The sequence below is a fragment of the Olea europaea genome, unplaced genomic scaffold, assembly GCF_002742605.1.
Source record: "Olea europaea var. sylvestris unplaced genomic scaffold, O_europaea_v1 scaffold2289, whole genome shotgun sequence".
In the NCBI taxonomy this organism is placed as follows: Eukaryota; Viridiplantae; Streptophyta; class Magnoliopsida; order Lamiales; family Oleaceae; genus Olea; species Olea europaea.
In genome coordinates, this window is record NW_019240968.1 from 41,739 (window position 1) to 64,088 (window position 22,350).

The following is a 22,350-nucleotide window of genomic DNA, read 5'->3' on the forward strand; positions in this document are numbered from 1 at the left end:
TATATATATATAAAATAGTAATAATAATAATAAAATTTAAATATTGAATTTCTTGGTTTCAGAACTAAAATCGAACTAGAACCAGAATCATTAATTTTTTATAGAATTGAATTAAATTGCTCGGTTTGATTTAGTTCTGGTTTGATCTGATCATTTTGTCCATCCCTAATATTTACAAATCTCATTTTCAAAAAAAAAAGGGGCTTAAATATAGTCTTAATATAATGCAAATAATTTATGTAGTGGAGTATTAAAACTTAAAATTTTATTAAGGAAAAATTCATAATTAAGAAGTTAAATATCGTACATTTCAAAAATTAGAATAAATGTTTCAAATTTCAAAAATCAAATATTTATTAAAAATTATTTATGATGTAATTAATTAATTATATATGTTATTAATTAAATATATCAAGGTCATAGATCTATACAATATGGTTATAAATTAATGATTTAGTTAGCCACATATTATTTTTTGATCACAAATAAAAAATTTATGAGTCTCCATTTATTTATCAATAACAAATTACAAATATTAGAAGTCACAACTTATTATACAGTCGCAAATTATCAAATTATTGGTCACAAATTAACAATTTTTAGGTTAAACATTATATCTTGATCACAATTTATCTTTTTTATTGGTCACTTATTGTTTATTGGTTATAGATTAACCAATTTAATGATCACGGACAATCAAATAATTTGTGACCACCACCAACACTTGCAACCATCATCTCCACCACACCATACCACTACGACCAACCAAAAAATTCCCAAACATACCATCATCGCCGTCGCTACCACCATGACGATCGCCACCGTCACCAATCTACAACCACAACCATCGCAACCACCAACCAAATGGTCACAAACCCCACCAACCATGATCACCACACCAATGCCATGACCACCACTGCAATCAACACCTCATCGCCAACACCATCTTACAATCTGTAACAAAAACAAAAAATAGAAAAAAGAACCCAAAGAGCCAAATCACCTCATAGTCAAACCGTTGCCACTGCCACCACCAACACAGCGTCACAATTTAAAACTCACAAAAGAAACAAAAACTAAAACTAAAATTGGCACCGCCACCACCACCACCTCACAATCTAAAACAAAAACACCAGTTGAGCACTACCCAAACACTAAAAAAAAGCGACTAAGCATTCCCTAAAGCTCTAGCGAAGTAGATCAGAGGAAGAAACTAACCCAAAACCATCGTCACTGCACCCACCTCCACCAACCACACCACCACCACTAGCCTCATCACCGCACAAACCACACACACCAACTCAGACCACTGCACCACCACATATTCACACCTTTTGTGTTAGATGCACAGATCCGTGACCACTATGAAGTAGCGGCGCTTGTCGTTGCTTATAACAGATCCATTGTTAACTATAAAGTAGCGTTTGTGGCGTCTGGAGCGTCGCACCGCGATATCTCCAATGGTGATAAAAAGAGGAGAAAATGGAGGGGTATGGAAAGAGAAAATGGATATTAAGGTTTGGGTTTGGTATATAATTAATTGAATTTTATAATATTATTATTTGTTATTAAAAATTATATTATCATTCGATTTTTGTATATATAAACTATACTTTTGATTTTTGAAATACAATCTTTAAAAGTAAGCGTCTATGTAATTTCTACTTTATTAAATGCTTGTTTGAGCCCAATTTTTTATGCTCAAAACGCATTTTGGAATAGTGTTTTGATGGAGAATATGTGGTTAAAAAAATAAAGAAAATTTTTGAATTTGAGTGTAATGTTATTTTATTAAAAATTATATGATTGAAAATAAAATAAAGTAAAATGTATTTTGAAAATAAGGGAAACTAAACAAGAGCTAAAAGCAACCATCCCAAGTATAAAAAGAGTGGGAATTTGTCTATCCGAATGTAGAGAATCAAATCTACTACTGAAGATGCTCTTAAAAATACAAAATCAACAAAGTCCTAATTTTGATCAATTTTCAGTATTATTGTATTTGATTCACTTATTATCAAGATACATAGCTCCTTTATTAGTTAAACAAAAACAAAAGTAATACATCTAAAGGCATACGATTTTTTTTTTTTTTTTGCTGACATACTATTCTTGTGCATACAAATGCAAGTAACATGTGGTGCTCTAGTATTCTTAACTCTCTAATGTGCTCATCATTCATCAAATATTCTTAAACTTTTAGGTTTGTGGAAAGTGTGCCCAGCACTTGTTTTGCAAAAAGTATTAAAAGGACAAAAAGAATGCTTTTTTTATTCCTCTTTTTCATTTTTAAGAATAAAAGTTGCATCTTTCGGAATCAAAATATATGAATGACAAAAATGATCACGGGTTAGAGAACATCAACTACTTGTCACGTGTTTTGTGGATCTAACACTTGTTGGGATAGACTACTTTTTTGGTTTTTAATTCTCCAAATAATTTCAAGTTGAATAAATTATATTATAAGTGTATATTACTTATATCTCTAGACCTGGTACGTATTTCTTTATTTATTAATTCATCTAATTTGGTCTATTGCTATGACTATTGAACAAGTAAATAATACCTTAATATATAAGAGTTCCATTAATTTTTCATTCAATTTTTAATCAATTGCTTAAATATGTCTTTTCTTTTTCCTTTTTGTCAAGAAAGGTAACCAAAATATTAATAAATCGAGTGAATTACCTAAATGGTCATTGAACTTTGCAAAAAGTTTCTACGGGATCACTGAAATTTAAAAATCAACCAATTCATCACTTAACTTTGCAAAAGATTTTCACAAGATCACTAAACTTTAAAAATCACTTCATTCGTCACTGAATTTTGTAAAAGAATTCTATGGGGTCACTAAACTTTACAAAAAAATTTCTAGGGGTCACTAAATTTAGTGACTTCTGAGAAATTTTTTGCAAAATTCAGTGATGAATTATGTGATTTTTAAAGTTCAGTAACATCGTGGAAACTTTTTGCAAAATTCAGTGATGAATTGGATGATTTTTAAATTTCAGTGACCTCGTGAAAACTTTTTACAAAGTTGAGTGACTATTTGGGTAATTCACTCTAATAAATCTCTTAGTGGGAGTCTCATTGTAATATGTTTAGATAACATCAAATTAGTAATTACTTTAAAAAATACTTATTAGTGAATCAATGGGTTGAAGATGATCAAAGCATCGATCACTCCTACTGTCAACTGTTTTGATGCCTTAATATTTAAGAAATATATCTTTCACAGGTCGGTGGAGATCTAACTTCGATGAAAAACCTTTCACCACACCACACAATTCTTCAACGAAATGCGCTTTCATATATTTCGCTCATAGTCAGACAAACAATAAAGTTTTGAGATACTAAACGACTGAGATAAATTGATGTGGTTTGAGCAAGTCTCCTTAATCTATTGAGATCTTGATATGATAATGCAAGTGATTAGAGGTAGAGAATCTCCTCACTCTAGTTATATAAAATAAATAAGATTATATTGAATACATAAGTAAAATAAATTTGTCAACATTTGAGAATAAGCAACAAATCTGGACCTGGAAAAATGCAGCTCTTACAATTGTTGGACAAAATTATATGTAACCAAAATTAATTGCAATTCTTGGGTTATGAATATAAAAAGTCAAATGAATTGTAACCAAAATTATATGTACAATAGGACCAATTATTTTCCAATTCTTCTGGATACTCCTATTAAAAATGTATTCTTTCTCCAACTAAAAAAATTCATTATAGTTGTTATCTTATCCATCCTTCCCAAATAGCCTCTCCAATTCCCCAGGGTCATTTTTGGTCGTGGAAATAAATGATTTCAAAAGCCAAAGGTCCGTTTAATTTGTGTTTTAGTTTTCATTGTTGAGTTTTAGTTCATGTTCAATTTCAAATTTCTATTTTGAGGGTTTCTTTTAAAATTGTTAAAGTTAAAAATGCATTTGATTTATTATTCTGAGTATTTGTTTCTCAGAACAGAAAGATTAAAAATAGGTTTGATTTGAAATTTTGAGTTATTATTTTATGACATTATGTTTCATGTAATTTGATCATTAAGTCAAATTAAACAATTAAAGATTAAAATATTATAAAGTAATATACAAATTTTAAAATTGGTGAATCTTACAATATTTTTTTTGCTACAAAGTAAAATCAAAACAGAAAATAAATTGATTTGGTCAAACTTAGGAAGTAAAAAAATAAAAATAAATGACGTGGACTAAAAAATTTTATTTGTATTCACTTAAGAACGTTTTTTAAAAAATTTGTGTAAATAACCATAAAGAGCTCGAACTATTTTTTATTTTTATTTTTATTTTTATTTTTTCCAACATATTTACTTTTCTAGAATTTTAGTACTTTATTTTTTTAAAAAAAATTACTTTTTATTTTTCAATTTTTTATTTTTTATATTCTTGTTCTTTTTTAGAATTCTTAATTTTTAAATTTTTATTAAATGTTTACTTCCAACAGGGAAAAAATATGTTATGATTTTTATGTTGTAAGTTTAATCTTATTTTTCGAAATGTATTTTTAAAAGTACGAGACAAAACAAGCTTTGGATATTTTGCAAATTTAAAATAAACAAATTAAGGTCCTATTTGATTCTAATTTTTATCAAAATATATTTTTTTCTTTTTTCTTTTTAACCACATATTTTTCATTAAAATAGTATTACAATAAATCAAAAAGAAATTCCTTTATTTTTCATTTACAAATTCTCCATCAATTTACTATTTTAAAATTCATTTTTTTTAATAAAAATGGGATTCAAATACCCTCTTAATGCATCCTAAGTTTCTCTCTAAATTGGAGCCCATTAAACAATATTTTTGAAAATGTAAAAAATTGCTCCTATTACTATGAATCTACCTTCGAACATATTTAATTAATAATTCTCTAAAAGTACTTTATTTGATTAGAAAACTTTTAGAGAAAAATAATTTGAAATAACTTTATTAGGGAGCTTTTCTATAATAAGAAGTAGAAGCACAATTGAAATCCTAATGGAACCCTATATCATCTCAAATGTATGCACCATTTCATCAAAATGCACCAAATTTTTTGGTGCAAATTTCCTCCAATATGGAACCAAATTTTGCACCATTTTGGTGTAAATGGTGCAAAGTGTATAATATCATTTTTGTCCATGCTTTTCCTTTTCCAAACAAATTGATTAAGGGTATTTGTGTCATTTGTGCTATATATTTTTTAATACAATAAATTATTAATATTATTATTTGCATTTAAAATAAATTTAAAATATAAAAAATATAATTAACTAATTAATTAAAAGAAGAAAAAAATTAAAATATAACAAACACGATTATTTCTTAAGGTTAGAACGATACGATAATTTAATTTTATTTAAAGAAAACGATATGAATTCCTAGAATTAAATTACAATAATATTTCGACTTCGTAATATCGTAATATCTTGATCGAAATGCATTGCACTATTTTTTAATGAAATGATTTAATATTTTTATTGTTGTAGTGTTTTTATTAATTGTACTATATTTTTATATTTATAAATAAATTTAATCTTTCCATAATCTAATTTAATTTATGTATTTAAAAAAAATACATAAATAATATTTCAAATAAATAAATTATTAAGAATAATAAGAGGGAAGAAAATAGTTAAATACTGTTCATTTGGTGCAAATTTTGATGTAATGATTGGAGATGAATTTTAGTTTGATGCAAAATTTGATATAAAATGGGGCAAAATTTAGTGCAGCGGTGGATATGGCTTTTAACACTTTTTTTACCCAAACAAAACTACGAAGTTGAGCCCCTCGGGGCACAGCTCAACTGGTGGATCAATCAACATTTGTCTTGCTTTCAGCGGCAGGGTGGAGGTTCGAATCTTGGTGGGAACATACGACCAAATTTATTTGGTATGGAGCAATCACTTTGGAGGAGGATCTCTTGTGCACAGAAGTGTACAGGCGATGAGGAGAACCTGTGATCCAGTTGAGGCATAACTCGCGATTTACCCCTCCAAGGTTCTAGGGATAAGGATTTTGAAAGTCCAGGATTTAGTCTAATGTAAGTTGGGATACCTGAATATCCAAAAAAAAAACTAAGAAGTTGAAAGTTAATTCTCTCTCCTAAAAGAGTAAAAAAAAAAACAATGCTATCCACTTCTAGCGCGATAGCTTGGTGGAAATGGAAATAAGATTTTTAATAAATTTTAATAAAAAATTGATGAAATATGTGGTTGACAAGTTGTGTTTTACTAAAATTAATCATTGAATTTATTAAAATCTATATTTTGTGGTTGTTTGGTAGGGATTGTGAGAATTGAATTTTTGATCGTGGATCTACTCATGAGTAAAAAATTAAAAAATAAGATTGAAATATTGAAATAACGATAAAAAAATTATTTCTAATTGGCTTAAAATTGCCAACAAACAAACAGATTCTATTTCCCTTTCGTTTTCAGTTTTATCAAAAACCAAGAAGTGCAGGAAGAAGCAGAGAGTGAGGGGGAGCAGATAATGGCGAGACACGAGGAACTACCGGTGCCCATTTACACTAGCCTCGAACCCATCTATGGAACCGAATCCCAGCTGGAAGAAGCGGAGGTCCGATTCAATCAGTTGAAATCCAAGTTCATTGAATCCTTCGGCTACTCGCCTGATATCTACGCCCGATCACCAGGTTAAATTTTCTGTTTACATTAATGAAAATCATGCATAAGTATCTCCAAGCTTAATTCGATTTGCCACAAATTACTGACAAGCTTTTGGAATTGCGTAGTTTCGTTTTTTGGTGAAATATTGCTTCAAAAAATTTAGTTTGGTACTGAAATAATTACTTATTTGGGCTGGCTAAATGGATTTCTATCTTTACGTGTTAATGTTTCAAGTTAATTCTGATACGAGTTGGGAAAAATGTGATTTTGACTTTAACAAGTACAACGGAACAGTTAATACGAGATGGAGTATGATTTACTTCTATTATGGATTTGGATTTTGATTAGTTGACTGTTAAAATTTGGGTGGTTATTTTGCAGGGAGGGTGAATTTGATAGGGGAGCACATAGACTATGAAGGTTATTCAGTGTTGCCTATGGCGATCAGGCAAGATACCATTGTGGCAATACGAAAACATGACGTGAATGAGGAAAAGGTTATTCGCATCGCGAATGTGAATAGTGATAAGTACTCGATGTGTACTTACCCTGCTGATCCGGACCAGGTATAATGATATTACTCTATCCATGCCTACATACATATGTAAGAGTTTTTTAGGCAGAAAAAATATTTTTTACTTGTTTTAATGATTTTTTTGTTCTGAAGATTTGATTTTTTAAATGGAATTTTCAGTATTTTGTAATTATGAATTTTCCTTGTTTGCTTCTATTTGATTTTACTCTGTATTATGAATTTGGTCATTTTAGAATAAAGTTTAAAATTTGTCATAAGGATTTTGTATATATAATTTTCAAAGAAATGGTAATTCACTCAGTTTGTGAGCACCTGTGAATAAGATATCTTTAGAATGGAAAAAGATTTAATGGGTGCTACAGCAATGTCCTCTGGGCAATTTAGTAAGTAGAAACTGTGTGTGTATTACATTTAAAAGATAGTAAGTTGGATCAGAGGCAACTGAATAGTTGTTTTCAATTCTTTTATAATATAATGTGGCATGTTAAAACTTGAGTTGATTTTATCATGCAGGAAATTGATTTGAAGAATCATAAATGGGGTCACTATTTCATTTGCGGGTAAGAAGTTAATTTGCTATAGTTCTTGAACATATGCTGGAGTAATATACTTTTGTATATCTTAATTGGTCTCAACTCACGTGCAAACTGATGGCAGTTGTCCATTTCTTGGTATTAAGTCAACATTCGAAAATGGCTTGCACTTTTACAATTGTCATTGCCAAATATCCATTTTGCAGATATAAAGGCTTCTACGAGTATGCCAAATCAAAAGGGATAACTGTTGGTGAACCCGTAGGACTTGATATCGTAGTTGATGGCATAGTTCCAACGGGTATGTGACTCGTCCAGTTAATTATTTTAATCGAAGCTTAGCAGTTAAGGCACCACAATCTCGAATTGAGAGGAGGATGTTGATTGATTTTGTTGTTTCATTTTTATGCCATCTTCTTATCATGTAGGGTCTGGATTATCCAGCTCTGCAGCATTTGTTTGCTCTTCTACAATTGCCATAATGGCTGCATTTGGTATGAAATTCCCCAAGGTATCATGACCCTTTGCACATGTAAATCAGATCCAAGGCATTGATTTACATAAAATATTACATGTCAGTTCTCTGCTTTTTGCTTCTATTGCAAAGGAGCACAGGAATTAAAGCGCTTTAAGAATTTTTTGTTTTTATTTCTGACTCGGTTTTCTTAAAATTGTACAGAAGGAACTTGCTCAACTTACTTGTGAATGTGAAAGACACATTGGCACCCAATCCGGGGGAATGGACCAGGTACTTTAAATCTTCCTGTAGTTTCTAGGAATCAAGTGTTCTGAAATTTCTATAAATATTTTAAAGAATTGTTAGACTGAAATGGTGGCTATATTTGTTAGTATCTCTTCACTTAAAGCCCGCTCATGTGTATTCTATAATGCTTATTTCCTGTAATCCTTGGTCATATATTTGTTATAATGGTGAAGTTCTTTCTTTTTTATGATCTTTAACATCGAGTCCCACAACTCTGAAGTAATTTAATCGCTTCATTTGACAGGCGATCTCCGTGATGGCTCGATCTGGCTTTGCAGAGCTCATCGATTTTAACCCCATCCGTGCAACTGATGTACAACTCCCTGCTGGTGGAACCTTCGTCATAGCTCATTCATTGGCTGAATCTCAGAAAGCCATTACTGCCGCAACTAATTACAATAATAGAGTTGTTGAATGCCGCTTAGCTGCTGTAAGTGACTTCATCTCCACATTCTTGACATAGTTTCTAGGGCTGGATGACACATTTTTATCCTCACGAAGGTGATGGTGTTGCACAATATAAAATTTTGGATTTTAAAGTTGTTTGGATTCTTTTTTATTTTTCGATGCCTTTTTTTGAAAGAATAAAAAACTGATTGTTGGAGTATATCAGATTGTACTAGCGATAAAGCTTGGTATGAAACCTCAAGAGGCGATAAACACAATCAAGACGCTTTCAAATGTTGAAGGACTCTGTGTATCATTTGCATCTACTCGTGGATCTTCTGATCCAATCCTCGCTGTCAAGGTATGTATTTATTTAGAACTTATTTTTTATTGAATATTGTGGAGCAAATATTTTCTAAAAGCCAAACACGTGCATATTTTTGTTATATCTCTGCACTGTTGACACCATGGTGTGGTTCTTTTTTGCGAGCATTGTTAAATGCCTTTTTAATTGTTTAATTGATCTTGGGTGTTTGTACATCTCTGCTGCAATTGTCATGTTGTAATAATTTCTGGCATTGCTGCAGGAATTTTTGAAAGAAGAACCATATAGTGCTGAAGATATCGAGAAAATCTCTGAAGAAAAGCTTGAAGCTATTTTTGCCAATTCTCCTTCTTCCTTGGATGTGCTGAGAGCAGCTAAGCATTTTAAGTTGCACCAGGTGATTTTCTGATCAATTTAACATATTGATGTTTGAATGGTATCTGGATATATAACTTGTTATCCTTCTTATTTTCTGGTTTATATTAGTTGGATGCTGGAATTAGATTGTTTCAGCAACTATAGCCATATTTTTCTTCTTTTAATCACTATGAATTTGGTGGTCTTTCCTTAAAACCAGGGGTTTATTTTGCTTTTACATGTATTGGGTGTATTTTATTTTTGTTCTTTTACCAATACATGGTCTTGGTTTTTTCTTAGTTTTCAATTTTCTGTCTATGCCAGTTATTTGTGTAACTCACAAAATGCTAGAAAATCTGTGATTAAGTTACTGCAACCAAATCTTGCGCGGCTTTTGGAAATTTAACTGTTTCTCCCAGTGGCCAACGTGATACATAGTTCCATGTATTTCTAGGGTTGAAATGATCTAGCCTCTGTTTGGTAAATTTATAAATCATTTATAAATGGTCAAACTTAATTTTCAACTCCACATTCTAGTGGAGCACAAGTATTATCTACTTATCCATCACTCATTTTTATCTATTTATAAATGAAACCGTATGTACATTTTTCCCAAACAGAGGCCTAATAAATTTTATTTTTATTTTTTAAATCAAATTTCAGAGAGCTGCTCATGTGTACTCCGAAGCCAAGCGCGTACATGCTTTCAAAGATGCCGTATCATCAAATTCAAGGTGAGTTGGCGTTTGATCAATTCAATATTATAATATTTGTCATTTAAGGTTATATTTGTGTATCTGGGATGAATCCTTCATTTTATGTAGACTTTAACATAATAAATATAGGACTGCCATTTTAGGTATATTTTTTAACTTAGTAAATTTACATCTTCACATTTTAATACCGACCAGTGGTTGGTAGATGAAGAATGATTGGAACATCCAATATTATTTTGTCCTTAGCTTCCAATTCACAGCACACTATTCCCCGAAATTCTAATAGCCTCTTAGATTCAATTTTATTTCTCCGCGACATTAAAAAATGTAGAAAAGCTGTACTAGTTTTTCACAAAATAAATACTTTAAACTCGTAATATTTCTGGAAATTGTTGTTGCAGTGAAGAAGACGTGCTGAAGCAGCTTGGCGACCTAATTAATGGCAGCCACTATAGCTGCAGCGTACTATACGAGTGCAGGTATATAATCAATCTTACTGTTATGCATTGGGATTGTGTACTTTGGAAGATGCTTATGATGATTTTTTGAATGGTTATTTAGTATATTTGTAATATCATGTCAGTAAATGGTAAACAGAGGCTTATCTTGAGCCTCCATTCCTGGCTAAAGATAGTCTTGTTAGCAAAATAACTGGGGGCAGGCCATATGTGAATCCTTTTTTCACTACGTTTTCTCATATCCAATACTTTTAACAAATGCTTCATTCCCTTACCATTTTTGGCTAAGCTCACTTCTATAGTAAATAAGTAAATTTTAAAATAAATTATTAAACTAAATAAGTAAGTTTTGAAATATTTTTTATTTTTATGGGTCAAAGTTCAAGTTACTTATTTTTTACATTACAAGGTTAAAGTTAACTTTCAAAATAACTTCTTTTCTAACTAAGAAAAATGTATGTTATTTGCTTGTATTTAAGTTTTGCCAACCATGCTATTTGTAATATACTCGTTGGCGTTGCTCATGCCCTCACATAATCAGCTGCCCGGAGTTGGAAGAACTTGTAAAGATTTGTCGAGATAATGGTGCTCTCGGGGCAAGGCTTACAGGAGCCGGATGGGGTGGTTGTGCTGTTGCCTTGGTGAAGGAGAATGCCGTTCCCCAATTTATCCTGAACTTGAAGGTTAGTTTTCATCTTTTCCACTAGGTGAAAATTTACCATGATTTTATGTGTAAGTGATTGGATATTTGATAATTTTCCTTTATTTTTTCAGGAGAAGTTTTTTCAATCAAGAATCGACAGGGGGTTGATCAATAAGAAAGACCTTGGCCTCTACGTTTTTGCATCGAAGCCATCAAGTGGTGCTGCCATTGTCAAATTTTAACAACGGCAAGCGAATACTATGTTTGGAAGAAATGCGTATGTTCTAGTTGTACTTACATGGGATAATTACTGGCATGTCAAGTCAAAAAACGCGGATCGTGTTTTCTTGGGAACTTGCTGGTATAATAATTTGCTTATTTTCTGAACCTGTCTCCAAAAGTGAGTTTTATTGTGAATGTGATGCAACATTTTAGTTTTTAACTTGATATGTATGGTAGTTTTTGGTACAATTATCTGGGCATGACTAGTTCTCAAATTTTGAAAATGGTTCTAGTCTTCTCATCTATCAATTATATAATTTTCATGCTGATTTCTGAGCCTATAACTATATGCAGATGATAAATTATTTGGAAATTGACACAAATAGCACTGTGTACACTCTTTTTATGACTATGCCTCTATTTGGTGGATATTAAAATTGGATTTCTAACAGATTTTGATAAAAGTTTATGTGTGGTTGAAAAATTGTGGACCTCGTGAAATGTTTTGTTAAAGTTAATTGTAGACTTTTAACTTAAGAGTAAAACTTTGATTTTAATTTTCACCAAATAGGGCTGCATTGGTAAGGGAAATGCGTAATATTTATGTTCTTTACAGTTAAACCTCGATAAAGTAATGTTCGATAAAGTAATAACCTCGATTATATAATAATTTCTTTCGATCCCGACTTGGGCCAATGAGTTAAAGTAATAATCTCGCTAAATGCATTAAGTAATAAAAAAAAATTGAATCCTTAAGGGCCCAATAAAAATATAAAATAATAATTATTGGACTTCATTGAGAAAAATATACATATATATAAACCAAAATCTTTCAATCAATCAACAATACCCGTACAATAATCATTCCTTTTGAAAATATGTATCTATAGTTGATTGTTTTTTCTTCCTATCTAAACCAAAATGAACCCCATCCTTAACTTTTTGTAGAGTATATACAACTTCCGAAATATTTTGCTCGTGTTGTAGCAAGTTGTTGTTTAAGGTGACTATTGCTTGAAATGCTTCTTTTGACGACACATTTGGGACAATGCTACTATCATCTGGTTCAGGATCATTCTCATCGTCATTACTGTTCATTACTGATTGAATAATTTCTTCGTCTGTAGATGATTCCATAACTGTATCATTCTCATTATGATAGTTCAAAAGATGTTCAACATCCATCACATTTATACAATGTAAATTAGAGATGACATCATTTAATCCTTGGATACCTTCATCTAATTCACCAACTTTTGGATCGGGAACATTGTTTTCTTCTGACCGAATCTTGCAATGCCGAAAACAATTTGCAATTATTGTTGTCTTCACATCAAAATTCCAAGCCATGTTAGCAAAATTAATAGCATTCAAAATATTAATTTTTTCAGAATTTGGTGCTTCAACCTCAAGGCCTTGTAAGATGTTAGAATAAAAACGACGACGATAATGAGCTTTGAATGCTCGAATAATCCCAGTATCACATGGTTGAATCTTAGACGTTGTGTTAGGAGGTAAGAAAAATAACTCTACATTTCTCAAGCCTTCAACTACTTTTGGATGAGTTGGGCAATTGTCTACTATTAAGAGAACCTTCTTGTCATTCATTCTCTTATCAAACCAACCAACAGAATCTTTAAAAAGCAAGCCAGCCATCCAAGCTTTTTTGTTGGATCGATACTTGCAATTAAGATTGTTCATATTCACGTTTTTAAAGTATCTAGGATTTGCATACTTAACAATAACCCAAAGTGGTACTTTGTTAGATCCATCACCATTGCAACAAACAACAATAGTAATTCTCTCCTTATCTTTTTTGCGTCATTCGAACTGCTTGGTAGCAAGTGAATGATCAGCTTCCAATCGGTAAAATAATCCAGTTTTATCCATATTGTAAATATCCTTTAACTGAAACTGGTCTTGTTTTGATCGTATTCCAGGTAAAGCATTTTCAATGTTCTCCATGATAACTGAACCACTTTCACCAAAACTTCGGTAAGATTTGATTCCATATCTTGCCTTGAAACGTTCTAACCATCCACTAGAAAAGCTGAATTTTTGGATTAGTTTCATCATACATTTTTTGCAAAACCTCTTTTGCTTTTCCTTGGATAATTTTTCCAGACATGTTCACTTTATCTTACCTTTGAAGAAATCACTCGTACAAAACTTTCTCTAAATCAGAGTATTTTGCCGATTTGTGCTTTTTAACATCGCTATTTTTCATCTCATTTGACAAATATTCCGACGCCCTTTTGAGAGTGTTCGATATTGTTGATTGACTAATAGTCAAATCAAACTTTTGTTGCACCCATGCTTGCATATCTTTTTGGCTAATAGTTGGATTCTCTTTCTTATACTCACATATTACACTCCTCATTTTATCGGTTAAAGTTGATTTTTTTACTCCTTTCAAATGATGAGAAGACATTGGAGGGGAAACAAAATATTGTATGTGCTTGGAATATGTCTTCCAAACATCTAACTTTTATAGGTAAAGACTAAACATTTTCATTTGCTATGTACGTAAACTTAGTTTTTAGAGACATTAAGTTTCACTAAAACTTTTGAGCTTCCCTAGATTCAAATAATACTTTGGTTAGTGTCTTTTGATTTTTCTTACCACATACAATGTACATATTTTATATTAAAAAGCTCTCTCTAAAATAATAAATATTTATTTATCGATAAATGAATAATTTATTCATTTATCGATAAATAAATAATCTCGCTAAATAAATATTTTTTTCGATCCCGAGGGTATTACTTTATCGAGGTTCAACTGTATACTTTTTTTTCAAGAGTAAGTTATCCATCATCATAACCATCGTTTCATCTGGATGGTTTTAATTGATTAGTCATCTTAAATATTTATTATGGTAAATTAATTAATGTCGAACGATGACATTTTTTCCCCTAAATTTAACGAAGGAATTGATTTGATTTGGGATATGAATTGAACTAAAATAATTCATTGGAGAGCAAATTTCAAAGTAAAGAAGAATAGAAGCAATGATTGGAACGGGTAATTAGCACATAACGTTTTTACTTTTTACTATTATTGTGAAAAAAAGTTCTTACCTTTTATTATTTTGGCATTTCCGCCATTATTTCTCATTTCATTGCGCAAAAGGTAATTTTCATCCATTTTTCCAATTAAAAATTTGAAATAACTAATACACCCTTCTAGTTAAATAAAATAAAAAGAAAAATTGATATTCTGCCCCAGTAGATATGATAAAAAAAATTTCATTATTGATGTGGCAGAAAGGACCATAAGTATTAACTATTGTAAAAAATCGTAAGTAAGATTCTCAAATCATGTTAGTAATGAGAAATTTTTATCTTACCCATTATGGGCAAGAATTCAGATCTATACCAGATCAATAACTACAAAGAGGGCACACACGTAGCAAAATGAAAAAATATATTTACGTACCCATAACCCAAATAAGGACGAGGACTAGAATGATGGAAATATGTTGATGAATAACCTTGAAAATAGGGTTGTGTCAAGAATCCAGGTGTGCTCTAAGTCTACCCATCTCGGCAAATTTGAAGACAGATTAATATTAGAAATGAAACGTATCTTGATTGAGAGCTTTACGAGTCATGAGTAGGGATGGCAATCGGTTCAGGTCGCTAGTGACTCGGCCAAAAAAAGCTCAAGCCGAGCCCTATTTTGGGGAGTCGGCTCGAGCCTGGGCTGGACCGTTTAAATTTAGGGAAAAAAAAAGGAAGGAAAAAAAATAATAATAATCTCCAACAGCCATAAAGCTGCCAAATAGGCAGCTTATGGAAGGCAGCCAGTCAGAAGGGGGAAACATGGACCATGATGACGAACTGGAGAACAATTCTTGTTGGCACCAAGTGATGCAAGATTGCAATTTGTCGTCCGTCCAATTACAGGAGATGGGTTGTGACAAGCCCTTATGGTTGAATCTGGCTCGATAAATGTAACCTTAACAATTAACACAATGACATTACAATTACACACCAAATGCTTATGAATCAAGAATTATTGAAAAACTGAATAAAATGGTTTCTTAAAAAACTGCTATTTCACAGTTTTTTTATTAAAAAATGAAAATGGATAGAATTGATGGTTTGTACAATCAAATATGTAATTAACCGTGAAAATGTCAAAAATTGAAGGGTATGGATTTTTTTCACAATAATAATGAAAGACAGTGACATTATGTGCTAATTACCCTCATACTAATTTATTTGGGACTCACTTTTTTAAAAAAAAAAATTGAGATTATGGTTGCAACTAATTCTTTCTTTTTCTTTTTGTTTTATTTAAATAGAAGGGTATATTCATTATTTCATAATTTTTAGTTGAGAAATGGATGAAAACAACAATTTACAGAATAAAAATGTTGGAATAAGGGATAAATGTTAACAAAATGAAATGTAATGCCGTTTTCCACCATAATAATGAAAGATAAAAACGTTATGTGAACTACATCCAGTTGTCCGGAATTCAATGCATTGACGTGTAATGTGAGATATGCCCCCACCAACAGAGCATGAAATTAACCCTCTTTAATTACACATTTTATTCAAAGTTCTAGACATTTATTTGTTCAACATTGCCACATGCTTTAGGTAAAAAGCAAATCCGTAGAGTCCACCGTGGGTCAGGAGTCGGGACAAATTGATAGTCCCGTCCCGTTGGAGATTTTCGAGAGGGATGGAACGAGAAGGGGCAAATTAAAATATCTCATATTTTTTCATCTCATTTAATTATTTGTTTATCTTTTAAAAGAAAATGGACGAGGTACCAAACAAATGATATAAGAAATAATATATATATATATCAAAAACACAAGAAATTATCAAACAATTTAAAATAAAAAGATTTGGGGTTCATTCAAGAAATTCAACTGAAAATATTTTTCGTCTTTAACAGTAATTCAACATAATATTAGAGTAAATAAAAATTCGAAAATTGAGAGACTCTTTTAATAACTAATCATATAAAAGAAATCCACATTGTACATGAAAGTGAAAATTCTTGTTAATGGATTTTAATTTGTCATATAGACTTACACATGTAATTAATTGTGTATAAAGGTTATCTTAAGGTAATCTCGTTTAATGTGATCTAGAGCTTGTATGTTAAAGTTATTCATCTTTGTGCTTCTAATTAAAGTTATGATCCTCAATTCGTGCGTGATTCTCATTCTTTGTGTCATCCCATTAATATAAGAATACAAGAAAAACATATTGAAGAAGAAAATCCCAAAATCCATAATTAAGATTAACAATCAAGAATTAAGAAAAATTAATCAAGAATCAAGAAAAAATGATTGAAGAAATCAAATTAAAGAATAAGGTAATCAAGATTAAATTCTAGAAGCCAGACAAGAGGGGATTGCAAGTTGATTTTCAAGATTAAAGATATAAGATTCAGACATAAGTGTTGGTATTAATTGCATTACGGAAAATTAGATAAATATAAGGAGATTAGGTGTTAATAGAATTTCAGTCTTTTTAGAACTAGATCATACGGATCTGTGGACCATTCCCTCCTCCTTAGAATAATCAACAGTCATTTATTATGTTCATAGATGATTTTTCTCAATATGGGTACCTGTATCTCATCCATAAGAAATCTCAATAGATGATTTTTCTCAATATAGCTACTGTATCTCATCCATAAGAAATCTCAATCACTGGACATGTTCAAGGCCTACAAGTTTAAGGTTGATAATCAACTTAGCAAAATATTAAACACGTTAAATCTGACTGTGATGGTGAATACTGTGAAAAATATGAAGGATCGGGAAAACAATGTCCAGGGCCTCTTGCTAAATTCTTAAATGAATGCAGAATTGTCTCACATCACACCATGTCAGGCTCCCCTAGAGATGTCAACGAGTCAAGCCGAGCAAAATTTCGGCTCAGGTAAAATGATCGAGTTTTTTTTCGGGCCCGAATCGGCTCGAGCAAAAGCTCTGCCAAAAAAATTATGCTCGACCCGATCTTTCGGCTCTGGCCTTTTCGAGCTTAGCCGGGCAAGCTCGGTATTGGTATTATTATTATTTTTTAATAATAAAGAAGGTTGCTGCCTTCTGCTGCCTATTTTAGGTAAAAGGCAGCGTGCTGCTGCCTTTATTTTTACTTTTTTGTATATTTTTTTAAAATATATGAACGTGAGTCTGAATTGGTGAGCCAAATAGGCCGGCTCGAGCTTTTTTCGAGCGGAGCCACGGGTAGCCCGATTGCCATCCTTAATTTTCCCGAGCATGAATGGTGTTACTGAAAAATCAAACAAAACTCTTATGGAGATGGTATGAAGTATGATTAGTTGTTTCACATTAATAGAATCACTCTTGAAAGAAGCGCTAAAGACTACAGCTTTAAGTATCAATAAAGTTTCAAGAAAAGCAACTGACAAAATCTCGTATGAGCTTCGGACAAGCAAAAATTCTAGTTTGAAGCGCTTGCATATTTGAAGTTGCTCAACTAAGGCAAGGCCTTATAAGCCAAATACAGGAAATTGGATTCCAGAACTATCAGTTGCTATTTTATTGGATATTATGAAATGTTAAGTGGGTTACAATTTTTTTTTTTTTTTAAGATCCCACTATTAGATCAGTTTTTGAAACGGGAAATATCTGATTCTTTGGAAATGTGGAATTTGTGGCTGAGATAAGATTTTAATGTTAAGGATTTTATGTTTCAGGAGTAATATGTATATATCTCTTTTGTTACAATTGACAATGATTGGGAGCATGGACAAATTCCTGCTCCAAATCTTGTTAAAGAGGCAATTTCGGATCAAGAAATATTACAAAATCCCATATACACAATCAAGATTTTTTCAAAAGAACAAACTCAACAATCTCAAAAACAAATGACATTAAGGATATCAACAAGAGAAAGAAGAAATGCAATTTCAGATGATTTTATAGTCTTTCTCCAAGAAAATGAAGATAGCATTAAATTGGTGAGAGAAGATATACTCAACTTTCATCAAGTAACGCAAAGAAATAATTATCAAATAGCAAATTGATACCATGAATAAAAATGATAAAAGTCTATAAAAGACAATGACATTTGGAAAACTCATCCTATTGCCTGCAGGTGCGAAGCCCATTAGTTGTAAATGAATATTTAAAATCAAGAGGAATTTTAAAGGTGATGTGGAGAGATATAAGAATTGTCTTGTTGCAAGTGGCCTTACTCAAAGGGAAGACATTGACTTACTCTTTTAAGATTATTATGGCAATTTGTGACATATTTTGATCTTAAGTTACTTTTGCAGGTTTACAAATAAAAAGAAAATCATCTACGGCTTAAGCAAGCTTCCCGTTATTGGTATCACAAACTTCATCAAATAATTATCTTGTTTGATTTTGAGATGAATAAGGTTAATGGTTTTGTTTATCAAGTTCAATGGGAGTAAGCATATATTTCTGGTATTGTATATATATGACATATTGTTTGCCTGCAATGATATAGGCTTATTGCACGAAATTAAGAGATTTTTGTCATAAAATTTTGAAAAGAAAGATCTTGATTATGCCTCTTTTGTGTTAGGAATATACATACACCGGGATCGTTCTTGAGACATTTTTTTATTATCACAAAATGAGATATATTAATAAAGTTCTTAAGAGATTTGGGGTGCGGGAATGTAAATCGGGTGATACCCTTATTGCTAAGGGAGATATGATTAGTTTCAATCAATGCCATAAAATAAACCTAAAGAAAAGGAAACACGGAAAATTTCCTACACTTTTGTAGTTGGGAGTTTAATATATGTTTAGGTTTTCACATATCCGGATATAACATTCATTATTGAAATGCTGGGCAGATGATTAAGTAACTCTAGATTGGACATTTGGAAAGCAACCAAACGAATTATTCGATATCTACAAAGAACTAAAGATTATATGGTTACATATAGGAAATCAGACCAAATGGAGATCAATGGATATTCTGATTCAGATAATGAAATATGACCGTGAAATTTTGTCACTAGGCTGCATATTTTGGATGGAATTGAAAGATCACTTAAGTCATTCTATTAGCAATCTTATATTCCAACATGAGTTTGATGAAGCCAAAGTTTACAGATATTAAAGTCCTAATTGTTAATAAAAGAATTCAGAGCGGTCAAGTTTCTATAGAATATATTAGGACAAACTCAGTGATTACGAATCCGCTTACTAAATGATTACCACTCAGGGCCTTTCATGACATACTACTCGTGTTTATAGATATTCAGGTTATTTAATAATAAAGTATTCAGTTCAGTTTTTTCTCTAATTAAAGTTTTTTTTTTATCTTATTAAAGAATAAGGCAATATTAGTTAGAAATAGACATATTTGAGGTCACATTATATGTAATTTTCATGCCAGATATCCGTACTTGATCTCTGTCATTTGATTGTAGTGATATACGTGACCATTTACGTATTTAGTTATATAACTTGTAATGAAGATCGCTTTTATCCTATATTGACATAATTGATTAACAAGGTTGTTTGAAAATGTTTTTGATTATGATAGTAAAAGTTTGAGCTCATAAGGTTATGCACATTTATAAGGTGACATGTGTGAGCCAAGTGAGAGATTATTGGATTTTAAATTGTCATGTGAGCTTACATATGTAATTGCTTATGTATAAATGCTACCTTGAGGTTAAACCTACTTAACTGATCTAATAAAGAATTAAATAAATTGGAACTTTGATATCTAATAAAAGTATGAGCCTAAGAGGGTGTTTGGATGACAAAAAATTCATTTTCCTACCATTAGCATGATTTGCAGCCTTTTTTGTTTACCAGTGCACTTGCATGTGGGGTCAAAGTGACCAAAAAAGGGTCCAAAAATGAATTTTCTTCCAAAAAAATGTCCTCCACCCGGAGCTAAATATGTGTAAAGATGGAATATATTAGGGTTAAATTTCATGATGAATGAAATATATATAAAAATTATATAGAGGTTATGGCCTACAATTTATGAGTGATTATCACCCTTTGAGCTATCCCATCAACACAAAAATACAAGAGAAAATATATTTTGAAGAGAAATATCTAGAACTCACAATCAAGATCAAGAATAAAGAAGAAGGATTGCAACAACCAAATTGAAACATAAGGCAATCAAGATTAAAAGCTAGAAGCCAAATAAGAGGGGATTGCAAGTTGATATTTATGATTCAAATCAATGGATTAGGATATGGTCTGCATTATTTAATGCTATTGTGATTTGACATGAAAATTTTGGCAGCATGCATAGATTCATAAAGTTTAAATTTTTTAAATATTCAACAGATGTGATATTATTAGAATTACAAGTAGAAAAATGCATTTATTATAAGAGAATGAGGCATTTTATTAATAAAAAAAATAAAATTCTCCCTTATATATATTTTACTTGTCTCAAAATCCGTTTTGCATAACTTTTATTTTTATTTTTGCTTTCTGTAGAGGAGTTTCCTGAAAATTTTACCTTAATTTTTGTTTTGAAACTAATTTTCGTAAAAACTTAATATTTCAAAACTACTTTTAGACTAAAAACTTATTTAATTAAAAGAAATACTTTTATAAGATTAATCAAAAGGATCTAATAATAATTTTTGACTGTCAAAAGAAAGGGACAAAATATAGTCAATATGTTTTTCAATTAAAAATCGAGACATAATCCAAGCAATAGAGTGGATTAAATCCTTTTTTCATCGTTTTGTTTGACACGTATATGAAGCTATGAAATAAGAATCAAGATTGGTTGAGCTTTTACTATCATATATTGTAGCTAAAGATTCAATTTTCGTATGTTTGCAAATTGTTAATACAAAAATTTATTTTTATTAATAGCATTATTATAACAAATATTTTATTTAGAACAAATAACATCCTCCTATAAAGTTTTGCACAATAATTTAAAGGATAATTAACATAAGACGCTCATATTGTTTTAATTTTGTCAATTCTCCTTTAGATCCATCAAACATTGCACAAATCATTCTTGCTATTATAAATTGATGGTTTTACCCTCGTCTTTCAATAAATTAAAAAAAAAAAAAAAATTTAGAAAATAAAATGAAAATGTTTGAGAACAATATTATTAACTTCACCTTCGTAACCCCTAGTTATAGTGAGTTTTTAAGAGATCATTGTCAATTTGATGCAGCAAAAATATTTTCCTAATAAAAAAAAAGAATATATTATTTTTCCAAATTCACTGCAATTAAAAATGGAATTATTTTTAACTGTATTACGAAAACGAATTATTCTCTTAAGGGTCCATCAGTTTTAGGATTAATCCATGTGAATTTGATGTAATTGCCCATTGCTTTAGTTTTACGGGTGCACTTACTTGAGATTAATTAAATTCCATTAAAATTTAGGTGTATCAAATTGAGATTTTAATAAAATCTTTTAAAATTTAGGTATCATTAATAATTAATGGATTTATAAATATTCCATTTATAGAGGGATTCTAAAAGATTTGAATGGATTTTAAGTTTAAAAATACATTTAATAAAATAATTTGAAATTTTACAATATTTGATGAGATTTTTATGAAATTCGTGGAAATTCATTCAAATTCACAAAATTTATAGAATTTATAATCTTTTAAAATTCATCAAAATTTTAGTTGAGAACACCTTAGTAAACTTAATTCTTTTATTTTTCTTGTTTAAATACTAATATCCTAATATGAACAAGAATCTGGTCAACCTTGGCAGAATATTCAGATGAAATATGTTAAGGGCTTGTTTGAGCCCCCCCCCCCCCCCCCCCCCCCC

General features: G+C 30.8%; 1 protein-coding gene and 1 pseudogene across 1 annotated transcript; one reads left to right on the forward strand and one right to left on the reverse strand.

Moving 5' to 3' along the window:
- The first annotated feature begins 6,434 nt into the window (after window positions 1-6,434).
- LOC111381334 (galactokinase-like) lies at window positions 6,435-11,828 on the forward strand. The gene is made up of 13 exons (XM_023005117.1): window positions 6,435-6,666; window positions 7,022-7,206; window positions 7,689-7,735; window positions 7,915-8,009; window positions 8,137-8,219; window positions 8,388-8,456; window positions 8,716-8,901; window positions 9,085-9,219; window positions 9,446-9,580; window positions 10,204-10,274; window positions 10,658-10,735; window positions 11,256-11,397; window positions 11,489-11,828. Exons 1-13 carry the CDS (start codon window positions 6,504-6,506, stop codon window positions 11,597-11,599), a joined length of 1,500 nt encoding a protein of 499 aa, XP_022860885.1. The 5' UTR covers window positions 6,435-6,503; the 3' UTR covers window positions 11,600-11,828.
- A 612-nt stretch (window positions 11,829-12,440) lies between these two features.
- Window positions 12,441-13,707, reverse strand: LOC111381336 (annotated as a pseudogene).
- Between the last annotated feature and the right edge of the window lie 8,643 nt (window positions 13,708-22,350).